The sequence below is a fragment of the Amyelois transitella genome, chromosome 31 (assembly GCF_032362555.1).
Source record: "Amyelois transitella isolate CPQ chromosome 31, ilAmyTran1.1, whole genome shotgun sequence".
NCBI classification, from domain to species: Eukaryota; Metazoa; Arthropoda; class Insecta; order Lepidoptera; family Pyralidae; genus Amyelois; species Amyelois transitella.
The window spans coordinates 3,985,258-4,003,820 of NC_083534.1; the positions used below are offsets into that span (position 1 = coordinate 3,985,258).

The 18,563-nt window shown below is 40.6% G+C and overlaps 1 protein-coding gene across 1 annotated transcript in view; it reads left to right on the forward strand.

Annotated features, from left to right (window-relative positions):
- LOC106138614 (AT-rich interactive domain-containing protein 5B) overlaps nucleotides 1-18,153 on the forward strand; it is a 60,421-nt gene extending 42,268 nt beyond the window's left edge. The window contains exons 4-14 of the mRNA XM_060953129.1: nucleotides 6,574-6,778; nucleotides 7,854-8,029; nucleotides 8,644-8,823; nucleotides 9,294-9,456; nucleotides 10,365-10,488; nucleotides 10,745-10,924; nucleotides 11,211-11,386; nucleotides 11,882-11,982; nucleotides 12,644-12,719; nucleotides 15,665-15,828; nucleotides 16,397-18,153. Of these exons, the coding sequence (XP_060809112.1) occupies nucleotides 6,574-6,778; nucleotides 7,854-8,029; nucleotides 8,644-8,823; nucleotides 9,294-9,456; nucleotides 10,365-10,488; nucleotides 10,745-10,924; nucleotides 11,211-11,386; nucleotides 11,882-11,982; nucleotides 12,644-12,719; nucleotides 15,665-15,828; nucleotides 16,397-17,407 (2,556 nt within the window). The 3' untranslated portion in view covers nucleotides 17,408-18,153. The remainder of the gene's footprint in view (nucleotides 1-6,573; nucleotides 6,779-7,853; nucleotides 8,030-8,643; nucleotides 8,824-9,293; nucleotides 9,457-10,364; nucleotides 10,489-10,744; nucleotides 10,925-11,210; nucleotides 11,387-11,881; nucleotides 11,983-12,643; nucleotides 12,720-15,664; nucleotides 15,829-16,396) is intronic.
- Nucleotides 18,154-18,563: the final 410 nt, after the last annotated feature.

An 18,563-nucleotide genomic window follows, 5' to 3' on the forward strand; every position in this document is an offset into this window, starting at 1 on the left:
ATTGAGAATTTATGTCGGTAAGGTGGTGTGTACAATGACTGAATATGTTAATTTTTATAATATTAATGTATTCTATTTTTATATATATAGATACTTAAAAAAAGAGAAGATATTTGTTGAAGTTACTGGACTGATGATTTAAGATAGATGATAGATAAATCTTTTATTTAATTTGCTTTGTTACACACAATGCAATAATTATTATCAATTACTAAACCTTATTAATAATATAATTTATAGACAAGCATTCCTTAATTATATATTTATTTTTGTACACGATACAAATTCTATGACACATTTTGCGGATTTAATAACCATAATTTTTATCTAACAATTTCTTGAATGCATTTGAATGTTTTGACGTTTTGGCAAAAAGAAAAATGGTTTACCTTTAAAATATTCTACAAAACTTTGAAAATCCCTATGGATATTGGTTACTATTAGCGACAGGCTGTAAAAATGTCTAAAATCATTTTAGATTATATACATATATCACAATCACATTTCTAAAAATGTTAGTCCTAATCTTAATTTTAATTAAATATTAGTAATTTTCCTACCTTATGTTCTTCCTCTTGCTCCTCACATTGTTATGTAAAAATCCACCACTGTTCTAAATTAAACTGTATTAAACTGACTTAAGCTTTTTTGGGTTTTGAAATAACTATCGTAGTCCAGAAACGGTAAATGAATTTCAATAAAAGTGTATACGAGTAAATTGTACTAACTATTAGTTATCCGTTATTTCAATAAATAATTAAAAAAATAACATTCTTTTTTTTATTGTTAATTTTACAAAAACAATGAAAGCACCAATGTGCACCGAGCCTTATCCCGGGGCGTTGCACCGAATAGATCCAGCTATCAATTCGTTGGCTTGTGTGCGCGCGCGCGTTAGTGTGCGTGTCACATGTGTACGTACAGCGTGTTTGTGTTTTTGTTTGCGATTATTATTTTTTAATTATAATCTTAAACAATTCGAATGTATTCTAAATAATCTAATTGCTGGAAATGTTCTCTCACAATTTTTAATCGCTTTTTTTTTTGAAAATTCTTTATTGCCCAAAAAATAAAAATATGTATGTACCTACTTATCTTTTGTTTTACAAAAGAACTTGTGTTCAATTTAGTTACTATATAGAACAAACTACAGAATGCCAAGAGATCTTCTACTGATACTGTAAACTCCACTTACGAGACACTATTAACATATTTATTTTTATATAGATATGAAAATTATTACGTGATGTTTGAAATGTTGCATAATAACAAATATAGTTTTTTAATTTGAACATTGAATTTGAGTGTCTGGCACGAACGTTTTACAAAATTCTCTTCTTTTATATAAAAATTTGCTTTTTTTTATGAAATCTTTAAATTGAAGAGGGAGTAGACCGGAAGAAGTGGAAAATAGAAGTAGTAAAGTGATCCCCAGGCCCGGAGGCTTAATGGATGAGGGTGCAACTGGGAACACGCCATGACTAGAGAGAAAGAGAGAGAGATAATTTTGGATACATGCATATGGTCACGTCTATATCCCTTGTGGGAAAGACATAGCCAACATTCTTGGAAAGATAGATAGGCCACGTTCAGCTATTTGGCTTAATGATAGAATTGAGATTCAAATAGTGACAGGTTGCTAGCCCATCGCCTTCAAGAAGAATCCCATATATACATTGTATCGTAACACAACGCGTAATCGTTATCATAAACTATTGTGTATCTCGTAACACAAGTCTCAAACTTCCTTCGAGGCTAACTCAATCTGTTTAATTTGTCTCGTGTATATTTATTTATAAGAAAAAGTTTAAAGAGTGGGTCTCAAGAGGGAAGGAAAATGATTAAGGTAATAAATAACATACATACATATGATCACGTCTTTATCCCTTACGGGGTTGACAGAGCCAACAGTCTTGAAAAGACTGATAGGCCACGTTCAGCTGTTTGCTAATAATAGAATTGAGATACAAATAGTGACGGGTTGCTAGCGCATTGCTTAAAGAAGAATCCCAAGTTTATAGGCCTTAGTCGCTTTTTACGACATCCATGGGAACAAGATGGAGTGGTCTTATTCTTTTTTTTATTGGTGCCGGGAACCACACGGCATTATAAATAATATTCATCCAATTTGTAAACACACTGTATAACCTCACCTTGTTCGCAACACACACAAGTTTAGGTCTTACACACACACACTCACACACGTACACGGTATGTTTAAATTTAATTGTAAACACAAATCTACTCAGTTTCTCTTAGGGCTGACGAAAATATCATGTCGTGAGATCTATTGTTTTTTTTTTATTTTTTTATTTACATACTAGAGGCCGCCCGCGACTTCGTCCGCAAGGAAACCCTATCAATCCCGCGGGAACTCTGGGATAAAAAGTAGCCTATGTGTTATTCTGGGTCTTCAGCTACCTACATACCAAATTTCATGGTAATCGGTTCAGTAGTTTTTGCGTGAAAGAGTAACAAACATCCATACAAACTTTCGCCTTTATAATAGTAGTAGGATATATCATGTCGTTATCTCTTAGGGCCGTGCGGGTCACGGCATCAATAGAAAAAAGAATAGGACCACTCCATCTCTTTCACATGGATGTCGTAAAAGGCGACTAAGGGATAGGCTTATAGATACATATACTTGGCATTCTTCTTTTAGGCGATGGGCTAGCGACCTGTCACTAATTGAATCACAATTCTCTTATCAGCTGAGCGTGGTGTTTCACTGTTGTGTCTACCCCACAAGGGATATAGACGTGGCTATATGTATGTATAGATTGACACATATGTGTATGTATCTTTATAATATTTTTCACATAAATACTACTTCTTACTTCACATAAATGGATCCGCCATTTGGATAGATTTAAATAGGAAAAAGGGCAATATTTTCTGGGAATTCTTCACTCAAAAGCTAAGTAGAATCACATGAAGTACTTTAGTAATTGAAATGCGAGTGAAGCCGTGGCGCGGGGCTAGTTTTTTACCATGTACATATATATACATACATATAATCACGTCTATATCCCTTCGGGGTAGACAGAGCCAACAGTCTTGAAAAGACTGATAGGCCACGTTCAGCTGTTTGGCTTTATGATGGAATTGAGATTCAAATAGTGACAGGTTGCTAGTCAATCGCTTAAAAGAAGATTCCCAAGTTTATAATAAGAATATCCCTTAGTCGCCTTTTACGTCATCCATGGTAACGAGATGGAGTGGTCCTATTCTTAAGATTCCCAAGTTTATAATAAGAATATCCCTTAGTCGCCTTTTACGTCATCCATGGTAACGAGATGGAGTGGTCCTATTCTTTTTTGTATTGGTGCCGGGAACCACACGGCACTATGTACCATGTACTCGAAATTTAACCAGTTAATTAATACAGTCAGACACACAGTTTCTGTACTAAAAGGGGGAAAATTACTTTTAAACACTCTCCCTGAAAATGCCGGCCGGGAATTAGGCGGCTTATTCTGGACGACTTTGTTTTTTCTGATTCTGTTAAGACTATTGGCTCTGTCTATCCTGTAAGAGCTTAAGACTTTGTGTGATCACAAAATTTTACTCGCATTTTTGCCGGCCAGAATTAAGCGATATTTACAAAAAAATAACGCTATCTTACGGAAAAGCGACGAAATCACCACCTACAGAACAGCAACAGCACTTTTAGGCGATGGGCTAGCAACCTGGCATTATATGATGCATTTCAATTCTATCATAAAGCTTAACAACTGTCAGTCTTTTAAGATTGTTGGTTGCAGTATATGAATGGTAATAGGAGAAGATTAGGGGATACATTTATTGATTCCGCTGACAAGAGTTATCACTTAAAAATTAAATTAAAGAAAAGAAAATCGTGGCTACATCGCAGCGATATCGCTCAAGTGTTCCGGAATAGGGACGGGCCGGGCACTTATTTGAAAGCAATTTTAGTGCCCCCTTCATTTAGAACGAACAGGGGTGGATTAGGGGTTGTTGTTTTTTTTTTATTTGTTTTTTATGTGTTTAAGATTATGCCGTGTGCACCATTAAAAAAAAAGAACATTACCACTACGTCTCTTTCTCTCGCATATCATTAAAGGCGACTAAAGGATAGGCTTAAAAACTTGCGATTTTTCTTTTAGGCGACGGGGTCGAAGCTTGTCGCTATTTGAATCTCAGTTCTATCATCAAGCCAACAAGATGAACATGGCCTATCAGTGTTTTGAAGACATTTTGCTCTGTCTACTCCGCAAGGGATATTGAAAATTAATTATTATATGTAAGGTATCTTAATTAAAATGATATGGTAAACCAAACCAATGATTTTTCGACAAATTTTAGTAGATACATTAAATATCTTCGGATTGAAAAAAAAATATTACCCTTGTGGCGCAGCGGTAGTACGCTTGTCTGTGACATCGGAGGTCCCGGTTTCGAATCCCGGCCAAGGCATGATGAGAAAAGAACTTTTTCTGATTGGCCTGGGTCTTGGATGTTTATCTCTATAAGTATTTATTATAAAAATGCAGTATCGTTTTGATAGTTTCTCGTTTACAATTCTCGAACATACTTCGAGGCTAACTCAATCTGTGTAATTTGTCCCTTATATATTTATTTATTATTATTATTTATTTACTAGCTGTCCCGGCAAACTTTGTTTTGCCATATAAATAATTTTTAAGTAATATCTAGATAAAAATATCACAACAACCCTTATCACTAAGAGGTATGAAAAATAGATGTTGGCCGATTCTCAGACTTACTCAATATGCTCACAAAATTTCATGAGAATAGGTGACACGAGAATTATATACATATAAGATGAAACAAACATTAAATGTGTCCTGCACGAAGTTCCCGAGTGCGGCCCTGTCTCCCCCCACCCCCCGTTGTTGCCACCCTCCAAATCTGTTTGGTTTTACCAACTGTGATATCAGTGACCTCTATCGTCGATAATTCTACTTACAAATAATTTTTGTCATGTTTACATACCTACATACACAAATAATCACGCCTCTTTCCCGGTGAGGTAGGCAGAGGTTAAATCTTTCCATTTGCCACGATCCCTGCATACTTTTTTCGCTTCATCCACGTTTTTCGGTTATCATATTTTAGTGTTTGTACATATATTCATATAGGCACGTCTATATCCCTTGCGGGGTAGACAGAGCCAACATTCTTGAAAAGATTGATAGGCCACGTTCGGCTGTTCGGTTAATAGATAGTATTGAGATTCAAATAGCGACAGGTTGTTAGCCCATCGCTTAAAAAAAGAATCCCAAGTTTACAAGCGTATTCCTTAGTCGCCTTTTAAGACGTCCGTGGGAAAGAGATGGAGTGGTCCTTTTCTTTATTGGTGCCGGGAGCTGCACGGCACGTTTTTTTATTATATTAATCTGAAACCCTGAGTTCAACCCTGCTCTCCCACCCCCACCCCGCTAAATCTGTTCGATTTTCAGATCCCAATGACCTTTATCGATGAAAATGATTGGATTAGGTATTATACACGTGTTCATATTTAACGGGTTAGACAATCGTTGATGATACATACTTAAAAAATTAAACTAGACGGTATTTTAGTTATTCAATTCAGTTTTATTCATTTTTTTTTTTTGCATTAAGTGTGTAGTATAACTTTATAACACTTGTAGGTAAAAATTAAACGCCCGCGACTTCGTCCGCATGGAAACCCTATCAATCCCGCTGGAACTCCGGGATAAATAGCCTATATGTTATTCTGGGTTTTCAGCTACCTACATACCGTATTTTATCGTAATCGATTCAGTAGTATTTGCGTTAAAGTGTAACAACATCCATACTGACTCACAAACTTTCACATTTATAATATTAGTAGGATTTAATATTATGAGCTTAATTCATGATTATATATATATTTTTTAATGGACAAAAATGTACATAAACAGCGACAACTATTGATACCTATAACATCTCTCGTTGTCCAGCCTGCATCGTCTTCAGATTTAAGACCATGAATAAATAAAAAACTAAGGGTAGAGACAAATCACACAAAACACATATAAGGCGGGACAGCTAGTAAATAAATAATAATAATCAATGTGTATATGTATATGTATATGCAGGACAAATTACACAGATTGAGTTTGCCTCGAAGTAAGTTCGAGACTTGTGTTACGTGATACTAACACAACGATACTATATTTTATGAATAAATAAACAGTCAAGATTCAGGACAATTAGGAAAGTTCCTTTTCCATCATGACCTTTTTGTTGCTGTCGAAGGGGGAAATCCCTTTTACGGATGAACCTAGGTTCTGCTTGTACCGGGAATCGAACCCAGTACCTTTTGGAGAGGCGAGAAACCAACAACTTCGCCAAGCAGTCCGACAACATGATACATATGTACATGAAATCACGCCTCTTTCCCGGAGGGGTAGGCACAGACTACACCTTTCCACTAGTCACGATCTCTGCACACTTCCTTCGCTTCATCCACATTCATAACTCTCGTCATGCAAGCTCGGCGGTTTCGGGTACTCTTGACCCTGACCCTTTGCCAGGACGTCCTTAAAAATAATTTAAGCGTTTAATATCTATTCTTTCCAGCACGAGGTGCTAGCCATAAACGACAAGGTTGTACTACGCGCCGAGGACCTGCTGAGCTGGGTCTGCGATGGAGGCAGCTGGACGTGGGGCCTGAAGGCGGTCTGGCGAGGAGCGTGCGCCCCCCCGGCCGAGCCCAAGCACTCGGCGCCGCTGCACCACACCAAGATGGACTTCAGCGACATCGAGAAGGAGAAGAGCGCTATTGGTGAGTGGAATCGTTGTTTTTACGAAGTTTTTTGGTGTCAAGAAAAGTGTACTGGCAAAAGGTCAGGTCGAGAGTACCCGAAACTGATGAGCTTGTATGAAGAGGCTGCATGAAGACGAGAGGAAGCGAACTTTCGGCCATTAAAGAGAAGATCTTCCTAGCTGGTCTTATGATGCCTGGGGAACCGCGACTCGGTTCAGGTAGTATCAACGGACGGGCTGAGGACCTGCTGAGCTGGGTGTGCGTCGGCGGCAGCTGGACGTGGGGCCTGAAGCTGGTCCGGCGAGGGTACCCTAAGCCGACGAGCTTGTATAAAGAGACTGGATGAAGACGCGAGGAAGCGAAGTTTCGGCCAATAAAGAGAAGATCTTCCTAGCTGGTGTTATGATGCCTGGGGAACCGCGACTCGGTTCAGGTAGTATCAACGGACGGGCCGAGGACCTGCTGAGCTGGGTCTGCGACGGCGGCAGCTGGACGTGGGGCCTGAAGGCGGTCTGGCGAGGCGCGTGCGCCCCCCCGGCCGAGCCCAAGCACTCGGCGCCGCTGCACCACACCAAGATGGACTTCAGTGATATCGAGAAGGAGAAGAGCGCTATTGGTGAGTGGAATCGTTGTTTTTACGAAGATTTTTGGTGTAAAGAAAAGTGTCCTGGCAAAAGGTCAGGTCGAGAGTACCCGAAACTGATGAGCTTGTATGAAGAAACTGCATGAAGACGAGAGGAAGCGCTCTTAATTTTTAATTTAAAGAGATATACGAAATCTTACAGACAAATTTTAATTACCTTTTTTAATCAAAAAGCGGGTGTATACCCTTGCGAAGAAGACAGAGACAAAATTCTTGAAATAAATGATAGGCCACGTTCAGCTGTTTGGCTTTATGATAGAATTGAGATTCAAATAGTGACAGCTTGCTTGACTGTCGCCTAAAAGAAGAATCCCAAAAATTTATACGCCTATCCCTTAGTCGCCTTTTACGGCATCCATGGAAAAAGAAATGGATAAGTCCTATTCTTTTTCCTGTCGGTGCCGGGAACCTTGAAACTAGAACAATGCTTAAAGATCTGTTTCTTTCCAGCCATAGATGCTGAATCGCCAGGAGTAGTGGTCTTCTCGTACCCAAGGTACTGCCGGTACAGAGCCCTGTTGTCCAGGCTGGAGGGGTTACAAGCTGATTGGCTGAGGGATTCTTTGGTGGCTGCATTGGGTGGCTACGCGGCTCCTACCAAAAATACGAGGATCTTATACTGTAAGGTTAGTAAGTCATGATTATCTGGGAAGGCCTTGACGAAGGTATCTTGATCAATTTAAGGACGTCCTGGCAAAGGGTCAGGTCAAGAGAACCCGAAACCGCCGAGCTTCCATGGAGAGAGTTATGAATGTGGATGAAGCGAATGAAGTATACAGAGATCGTGGCAAGTGGAAAGATGTAGTCTCTGCCTACCCCTCCGGGAAAGAGGCGTGATTTTATATATGTATGTATGAATAAAATCACGCCTCTTTCCCGGAGGGGTAGGCAGAGAGTTCATCTTTCCACTTGTCACGATTTCTGCATTCATCCCTCGCTTCATCCACATTCATAACTCTCTCCATGCAAGCTCGGCGGTTTCTGGTACTCTTGACCTGACCCTTTGCCAGGACGTCCTTAAATTGATCAAGATACGTATATATGTATGTATGAATAAAATCACGCCTCTTTCCCGGAGGGGTAGGCAGAGACTACCTCTTTCCACTTGCCACGATCTCTGCATATTTCCTTCGCTTCATCCACATTTATGTATATATGTTTGTATTAACTGAGAAGACAGGCAGTGCGCTCTTGTGATTGAAGATGACACAAGATGACTTGAACCCTTCACATCTTCCAGGACACCTTCGAATATCCAGAATTGGAAGGCCACGAGTTCGTCTGCAACCATTTGGCGCCGCGTTTGAAGGGCAGACCTCGCGGCCGCCGCCGCCGCCCGCCGCGCTCGCGCAGCCAAAGCCAGGACGACTCGCGGGACAGTGACAGTGATGATGGGAAGCCTCAGCAGCTGCAGCCTACGGTGAGTCTCTAGTCCAGAATCTAGACACGTGGTTTCTGCTAGCAAAAAATAAGTTGGTGCAGCTGATAGGTAGTGTTTAACGTTTCTTTTTCAAAAGTTTGACCCTGGTCTAACCCATAAAACCGTTAGGCGCTCCTACCAGGAGTGAAGGTTCTGCTCTGACAATAGCGACCAGGAGAAATCTCCTCTGCAGCAGCCTACGATGACTCCTTAGTTCCAGGCCTTGAAAATGTCTTTTGTCTAATCAGGAACATTACAAGATTACAACCAGGTTTGAAGGGCAGGCTTCGCGGTCGGTGTCAGATCGACTCCAGGGTCAGTGGCAGTGATGATAGGAAGCCTCAGCAGTTGCAGCCTACGGTGATGATCATGGATTGGTGCTATTCTTTTTTCTAATGTTGCCACACGGGAACCAATATATGAATTAATTCAAAAATATATGCGCAATAAAAGTATACTCTCCCCCACAGATTCAGACCCCCCGCCGCCTGTCACTCCGCAACGGCGACAAGGCGAGCGAGGAAGAGGACGAGCGCAAGGATGATGGAGAAGATGGAGAGTTCCTCGACCAGCTGAAGAGGTTCTACCGGGACAGGAACCTGCAGCTCAGGGTCGGCGGCACCCTCAGAGACTGTGAGTGTGACATACATACATACATACATACACAGGTTGACTGTTAAACCATACGTTTTTTAGGTAATTTATTTGACGTCAACCAATGTTGTTAAACCATACGTTTTTTAGGTAATTTATTTGACGTCAACCAATGTTGTTAAACCATACGTTTTGACAATTATTAAGCGATAAATAGTATCCTATAGTAGTGAATAAAAATTTTGAATTTTGAATTGGAAGGAATCCCGCTTGGGATAAGTCCGCCATTGTACATATTCTTCTATATCCAATGACTGTTCTGTTTTTGTTATATTTATTTTTATGTGCAATAAAGAGTTTACAAACAAACAAACAAACGGTCACGTATATGTCCCTTGCGGGGTAGACAGAGCCAGCAGTCTTGAAAAGACTGAATGGCCACGTTCAGCTATTTGGTTTAATGATAGAATTGAGATTCAAATAGAAATAAATTAATTTGTTCAACTCGCGATTATAATAACTTCATCCACGTTCACCATGCCTCTTTGACGAGCCCTTCATGCCAATCTGTGCAAACTTTGGTTGTATAGAAACTACTTTAGGGAGCATAGTGTTTATTAATTTTTAAGAGAGCGAGCTCCCCTGCCGATTCATCGCTCCCGCTAAGTGTCGAATAATTAATTAATTAATTCAAATCATATTTTTATAAATTAAATACAGTCTTTACATTTATATGTAAATATTACAATTAAATCAAATTAAAACTAAAGCTAAAACTACTTATAAAAAGAAACAAAAAAGATACTTACAAACTAATTAATTTAAAACTAAAACTACTTATTAAAAATAAAGAAAAAAGATGACTACAAACTAAAATTTAATTTATAAATTGTACTGTACAGTCCCTGCAAAGTCCTATATTTATTAACTTGTATCATTATCTCCAGTGTCCCTCCGAGCTGTTTACGAAGCGGTGAGATCTAACGGCGGCTACGAGGCGGTGTGTCGGCTCAAATTGTGGAGGACGTTGTTTGCTGAGCAGCCGGCGAGGACCAGGAGACACTATGAGAGGTAAGTGACCATTATACATACATATGGTCACGTCTATATCCCTTGCGGGGTAGACAGAGCCGATAGTCTTGAAAAGACTGAATGGCCACGTTCAGCTGTTTGGCTTAGTGATAGAATTGAGATTCAAATAGTGACAGGTTGCTAGCCTGTCGCCTAAAAAAGAATCCCAAGTTTGTAAGCCTATCTCTTAGTCGCGTTTTACGACATCCATGGGAAAGATTATATATATTATACTTTATTTATTTTTCTCTTCCAGATATCTCCTGTCGTACGAGACGCACGAACGGAAGCGTTCACGTCTCAACGGGAAGTGTTCCCCGCGGCCCGTGGCCACCATTGACGTCACGTCGTCTCCCCCGCACACCCCCGACGCGGTAGACAGCGACCTCAAAGAGGATTACAATGTTATTACCAAACCTGCCGAAGAGTTCAACAGGTCAGTTTGTTCTAACGTCATTTATAGCGTGTTTCTCAGTCGCAATTACATAGATGGTCACTAACGACGTCACCCCCAAAGCGGTAGACAGCGACCTCAAAGAGGATTACAACGTTGTTAACAAACCTGCCGAGGAGTTTAACAGGTCAGTTTGTTCTCGCATCATTTATAGCTTGTTTCTCAGTGTTTCTCACTCACAAATACTAAGATGGCAACCATCAACGTGACGTCATCCCAGAAAAATAAAAAAAAATCAATTTTAAATTCTAAATTTTCTTATTGACAGAGAATTCTTAGACTCGCTACCGAAGGACGAGAGGCCTGGCAAGATCTCGGTGAAACCCGTCGAGAAACTCGTCGACGCCGGCGTGAGGAAACTGTTCGAGGAACACCCGGTGAAGGCTGACGAGGAAGCGAAGAAGGACGGCCTCACGAGCGAGCTGGCGCAGAAACTTAACATGGGTATGTGTGATATATTTATAGATATTAGAACATATACTTAAGTACATACATACGGTCACGTCTATATCCCTTGCGGGGTAGACAGAGCCTTTCAGTCTTGAAAAGATTGAATGGCCACGTTCAGCTGTTTGGCTTAGTGATAAAATTGAGATTCAAATAGCGACAGGTTGCTAGCCCATCGCCTAAAAGAAGAATCCCAAGTTTGTAAGCCTATCCCTTAGTCGCCTTCCACGACATCCATGGGAAAGAGATGGAGTGGTCCTATTCTTTTTTGTATTGGTGCCGGTGCAAACTACCCCGCGATGGATATAGCCGTGATGTACCTATGTATGTATGTATGTATGTCATAAAACTTTTCGCGAATTCTAAGATCTTTTGTGTTTGTAGTCGTAAATTAACGTTATCTAAGTAAATTTTTTTTTTTAGAAAAACTTAATTCATCCTTTTTATGTAGATAATAAATCATATGTGTATATTATGTTTGTTTGTGTTCAGGTACAGTGGAGAGTCAATCGCCCGCGGACGGCAGTTTGCTGAGATTGGCGTCACTCGGTGATAAATATGTCAACGGCCACGACCCACCGCCACCTGAACAGGTAATACATACATACATACATACACACATATATACATACATACACACATATATACATATGTACATGCATACATACATACACACACATACATACTTACACACATATATACATATATACATGCATACATACATACACTCATATATACGTACACACATATATACATACATACACACATATATACATGCATACATACATACACACATACATATCATTTCAAGACTGCTGGCAATGTTTACCTTGCAAGGGATATAGATGTGATTATATGAATGAATGAATAATATAATAATTCATATTGGTTACTTAATATTAATAAGTTATTAAGTAATAAAAAGTTAATCGTTATTAATAATTTAATTAATATTATGTTCACTCAATATAATCCTACTAATATTATAAATGCGAAAGTTTGTATGTCAGGATGTCAGTATGGATGTTTGTTACTCTCTCACGCAAAAACTACTGAACCGATTACGATATAATTTGAATTTTTTCAAACCTTACCTTACCTTATCTACCTTAATAACATACAGGCTACTTTTTATCCCGGAGTTCCCGCGAGATTGATTCCACGCGGACGAAGTCGCGGGCCGCCTCTATTTTACCATAGTTGTTGTATGTTATTGATTTATTGATAATAATATGCTGTATATGTCTCTTCCAGCAAGCGAGCCGGCCGGCGGGGCGCAGCTCCCTGCGGCACGTGCGCGTGAAGCCCGCGAGGCCCCCAGCGCGCTCCAGTCAGTACACATATATAACATACATATATAACATATAACATATATATATATATATACTAGCTGTCCCGGCAAACGTTGTTTTGCCATATAAAAATATTTATTGTGGACAACCCTTATCAATCGGAACAGGTAGATTGATTTTATGTACTTGCATCATGTATTACCATAGAAAGCATAACATGGATAAGCCTCTTTTCAGGGATTCCATTTCAGTACTTACACTTACAGTAAACTACATTGTCCGCGGGTAACATAGGACTACAATTTACGTGAACGAAGTCGGGGGAAATAAGCTACCACTAATATATTCTTCATCTCACTTGTAAAAATTCCGGAAATTATCTTAATAATTTACAAAGACCCGCAATCCCGGAGGCATGTCCATATTAATATATACGTTTCAGTTCATTGGCCCCAATTCAATCTACCTATTCCGATCTCTGGTTATCACTGAGGGGTATAAAAAAAATATATATAAGGGACAAATTACACAGATCGAGTTAGCCTCGAAGTGAGTTCGAGACTTGTGTTACGAGATACTAACTCAACGATATTGTATTTTATAATAAATACTTATATAGACAAACATCCAAGACCCGGGACGATCAGAAGAAGTTCTTTTCTCATCATGCCCTGGCCGGGATTCGAACCCGGGACCTTCGGTGTCACAGGCAAGCGTACTACCGCTGCGTACGTACACAGAGGCCGTCCATATTATTACTAGCTGTCCCGGCAAACGTTGTTTTGCTATATAAATAATTTTTCAGTGATTTCTAGTTTAAAAAAATGTTAAGTGTGGACAACCCTTATCACTTAGGGGTATGAAAAATAGATGTTAGCCGATTCTCAGACCTACTGAATATGCATGCAAAATTTGGTAAAAATCGGTAAAGCCGTTTCGGAGGAGTACGGAGAGAAACATTGTGACACGAGAATTTTATGTATAAGATAATCGTGTTGATTTAGTGCCGTGTGGTATCCGGCGCTTTAGAATTTAAAATAGAATCTTTATTTGCGTTTAGAACAGGTCTACTCGGGACGACCATCTTTCCCACGGATGTCGTAAAAGTCATATTCAACTTGTGAATCGCCAGACTCATCTGATGTAGAATCGTCAGAATCATCTGATGTAGAATCGTCTGACTCATCCGATTCAGAATCCGATTAAAAATTGTCAGACTAATCCAATTTAGAATCGTCAGACTCATCCAATTTAGAATCGCTAGACTCATCCAATTTAGAATCGTCAGACTCATCCAATTAAAAATCGTCAAATTTATCTGATATAGAATCGCCAGATTCATCTTATATAGAATCGCCAAGCTCATCCGATAAAGAATCGCCAGACTCATTTTATGTAGAATCGCCAACTCATCTGATATAGAAACGCCAGACTCATCCGATATAGATTCGCCAACTCATCTGATATAGAAACGCCAGACTCATCCGATATAGAATCGCCAACTCATCCGATATAGAATCGCCAACTCATCCGATAAAGAATCGCCAGACTCATTTTATTTAGAATCGCCAACTCATCTGATATAGAAACGCCAGACTCATCCGATATAGAATCGCCAACTCATCTGATATAGAAGCAACAAACTCATCTGATAAAGAATCGTCAGACTCATCTGACATAGAATCGCCAGACTCATCCGATATAGAATCGCCAGATTCATCTGATGTAGAAATGACAGACTCATCTGATAAAGAATCGCCAGACTCATCCGATATAGAATCGCCAGACTCATCTCTGATATAGAATCGCCAGACTTATCCGATATAGAATCGCCAGACTCATCTGATGTAGAAACGCCAGACTCATCCGATATAGAATCGCCAGATTCATCTTGTATAGAATCGCCAAACTCATCCGATAAAGAATCGCCAGACTCATCTGATATAGAATCGCCAGACTCATCTGATATAGAGTCGTCAGACTCATCTGATATAGAATCGTCAGACTCATCTGATATAGAATCGCCAGACTCATCTGATATAGAATCGCCAGACTCATCTCTGATATAGAATCGGCAGACTCATCTGATATAGAATCGGCAGACTCATCCGATATAGAATCGCCACACTCATCTGATATAGAATCGCCAGACACATCCGATATAGAATCGGCAGACTCATCTGATATAGAATCGACAGACTCATCCGATATAGAATCGACAGACTCATCCGATATAGAATCGCCAGACTCATCTCTGATATAGAATCGGCAGACTCATCTGATATAGAATCGACAGACTCATCCGATATAGAATCGCCAGACTCATCCGATATAGAATCGCCAGACTCATCCGATATAGAATCGCCAGACTCATCTGATATAGAATCGCCAGACTCATCTGATATAGAATCGCCAGACTCATCTGATATAGAATCGCCAAACTCATCTGATATAGAATCGCCAGACTCATCTGATATAGAATCGCCAAACTCATCCGATATAGAATCGCCAAACTCATCTGATATAGAATCGCCAGACTCATCTGATATAGAATCGCCAGACTCATCTGATATAGAATCGCCAGACTCATCCGATATAGAATCGCCAAACTCATCCGATATAGAATCGCCAGACTCATCTGATATAGAATCGCCAGACTCATCCGATATAGAATCGCCAGACTCATCTGATATAGAATCGCCAGACTCATCCGATATAGAATCGCCAGACTCATCTGATATAGAATCGCCAAACTCATCCGATATAGAATCGCCAGACTCATCCGATATAGAATCGCCAGACTCATCTGATATAGAATCGCCAGACTCATCTGATATAGAATCGCGTCATCTGATATAAAAAGGAGTTGGTCCTATTCTTATAATTTTTAATTGGTGCCGGGAACCACACGATCTCTGCACACAATCTATATCTATAATGTGTTTGCAATTATTAAACGTTTTTTAATTCCAAACCTCCACAGCTCCCACGTCGATCGCTGGCCGCGCGGACTCGTCATCGTCGTCCCCCGCGCCCCCCGCTGTCCCCCCCGCAGCCCCCGCGGCCCCCCCCGCCGCGCCGCTCAACAACTTCGGCATTCATCACCCGCCCGCTCATAGCGCGCACAGCGATGATGAGATCGTTGAGGTGATTATAATTAAATATATATATATATATATACGGGATAAATTACAAAGATTGAATCAGTCTCGAAGTTAGTTCGAGACTTGTGTCACGAGATACTAACTCAACGATGCTGTATTTTATAATAAATACTTATATATAGATAAACATCCAAGACCCAGGCCGATCAGAGAAAGTTCTTTTCTTAATTATGTTATTCTGAATTGTATCTTCTACCGTCCTGGCTCTTGTCCCGGTTGCATCCTCATCTTTCTAGAGAGCCTTTGACCATTAGACCCTGGTTTGTGTGAGTCAGGTTTTTACACGAAGCGACTCCCGTCCGTCCTTCGAAACCTTTGCAAAGAAATACTTATATAGATAATATAATTAAAGGGTAAAGGGTCAGGTCAAAAGTACCCGAAACCGCCGAGCTTGTATGAAGAGAGTTATGAATGTAGATGAAGCGAAGGAAGTATGCAGAGATCGTGGCAAGTGGAAAAAGGTAGTCTCTGCCTACCCCTCCGGGAAAGACGCGTGATTTTATGTATGTATGTATAATATAATAATGTTTATCAAATCAATTCACCTCCAGGTTCCATACAAACCCAAAACGCCCGAGATAATAGACTTGGACGAGTACCCGGAGAGTCCGCAGGGGTTGAAAAAGAGAAAGTTGGATATATTAAAGGAGCGGGGCTTAGAGGTGACCGCTCTGCCGGGCGTGTGGCCCGCGCCGCCGCTGCTGGCGCGTGCGCAGCTGCTGCAGCTGTACGGCGCGCCGCTCGGCTACGACGGCGGACACCCGCCCCGCGTCATACAGGCCACCTCCATATTCGGCTCCGCCGGCCCCGAGAAGACCGTGTACGGGAACCCCAAAGACCCCTTCATGCCCCCCCCGCACATACTGCACGGAGCCCCGCTGAAGCCCCAAAAGAACGTGCCCACCTCCGATCAAACTCACGCGCCCGCCCGTCAAGATATACTAGATTTGACGTGCAACAAAAAATCTCCGTCGCCCGCGCTGAAACCGACGGTGGAAATCGTCAAAATACCAACGGCGCCGTCTGTGAACTCAGTGCAGAATCTGTCGAAGAATTACACGCTAGTGGACGGAAAAGCGGTGGTCGGTTCGAATCTCGAGATAACGCTGGTCAATCCGAAAGTTACGCCCACCAAGAGCAAAATACCGCAGAAGAGGTCGTCGAACGGCAAATTCGTTTCGTCCAAAACGACACCGCAGAAAGATTACAAGCCTGCTTCGTACGCTTGCCCCTCGCCGTCCGGTACACAACAAAAGAAACCGGCCATCAACGTGCCTAATTACCAAGTGCGCGATGAAGTGTCTCAAAATACCAGTTTGCAAACGAATTTGTTGAACGCTATGAAGAATCAGACGAGTTTGGCGCAAATCATCGAGATGCAGAAGAGCGTGGCGAGCGTTACGCCCTTCATGGACCCGGTGTACATGAGCGCGCTGTACGGCTCGCTGGGCCACGTGGGACAGATGGGACAGATGGACCAGAGGCAGCTGGCCGCGTACCGCGAGCTGGCGGGCCGCGGCTACCCGGGCGCGCTCAGCGGCACGCCCACCACGAAGCATTGAAACGTCTAGTCGTGAGTGTGTTTGTTTTGTTTTTGTTTTTGTGATGTTTGGCGATTTTTTTTGGGCTGGATTGTTTTTTTTTTTTTTTGGGGTCGAATTTGGGTTTTTTTTTGTATTATATCTTTATGGTTGGTTCTGCTCGGTAGCTAAAACTACATTTGTTTATATTGAAAATATGATTTATGTTTTTCTATTCTATTCTGTAATGCCGTGTGGTTTCAGGTACTAATAGAAAAGAGAATAGGACTACTCCGTATTGTACCCCTTTAACGAGACCCACGATAGGATAGGCTTATAATCTTGGTATTCTTCTTTTAGGCGACGGGCTAGCAACCTGTCACTATAATATTCTCAATTCTATCAGTAAGCCAAACAGCTGAAGATGGCCTATAAATATTTTCAAGACTGTTGGCTCTGTCTACCCCACAAGGGATAAAGACGTGATAATATGTATGTCTATTCTATAAAACACTTAATATATCAATTTAGCATGAGAAAAATTCAAATTAAAAATACTGATGAAAAAGTGATGATTACGAACTGAAATTAAATTAAAAAATTGTACCTACCGACCCTGCATAGCATCAACTATGTTAACTATTCACATTTTATGATTTTTTTATTATTTATGTATAAGTTTTTGCCATGACTGAAATTTGGGATATGTTATTTTTAATGGGCTATATGACTCGGTCATAATGCAAAATAAACCAAAAAAATTTTTTTTTTATGGTACTGTTATTTTTTTTTCTAATTTGATTTCTTTGTGAAGTCAAAAAATGTTAATTTAATATTCATTCCTATTACATACATACATACATAAAATCACGCCTCTTTCCCGGAGGGGTAGACAGAGACTACATCTTTCCACTTGCCACGATCTCTGCATACTTCCTTCGCTTCATCCACATTCATAACTCTCTTCATACAAGCTCGGCGGTTTCGGGTACTTTTGACCTGACCCTTTACCAGGACGTCCTTAATTTGATCAAGATACGTTCGTCTAGGTCTTCCCACTCCGACCTTTCCCTCCACACTCTCCTTGTATATCTGCTTAGTCAACCTGTTTTCATTCATCCTCTCCACATGACCGAACCATCTCAACATACCCTTTTCTATTCCTGTAACTACATCTTCTTTCACATCACAACATTCC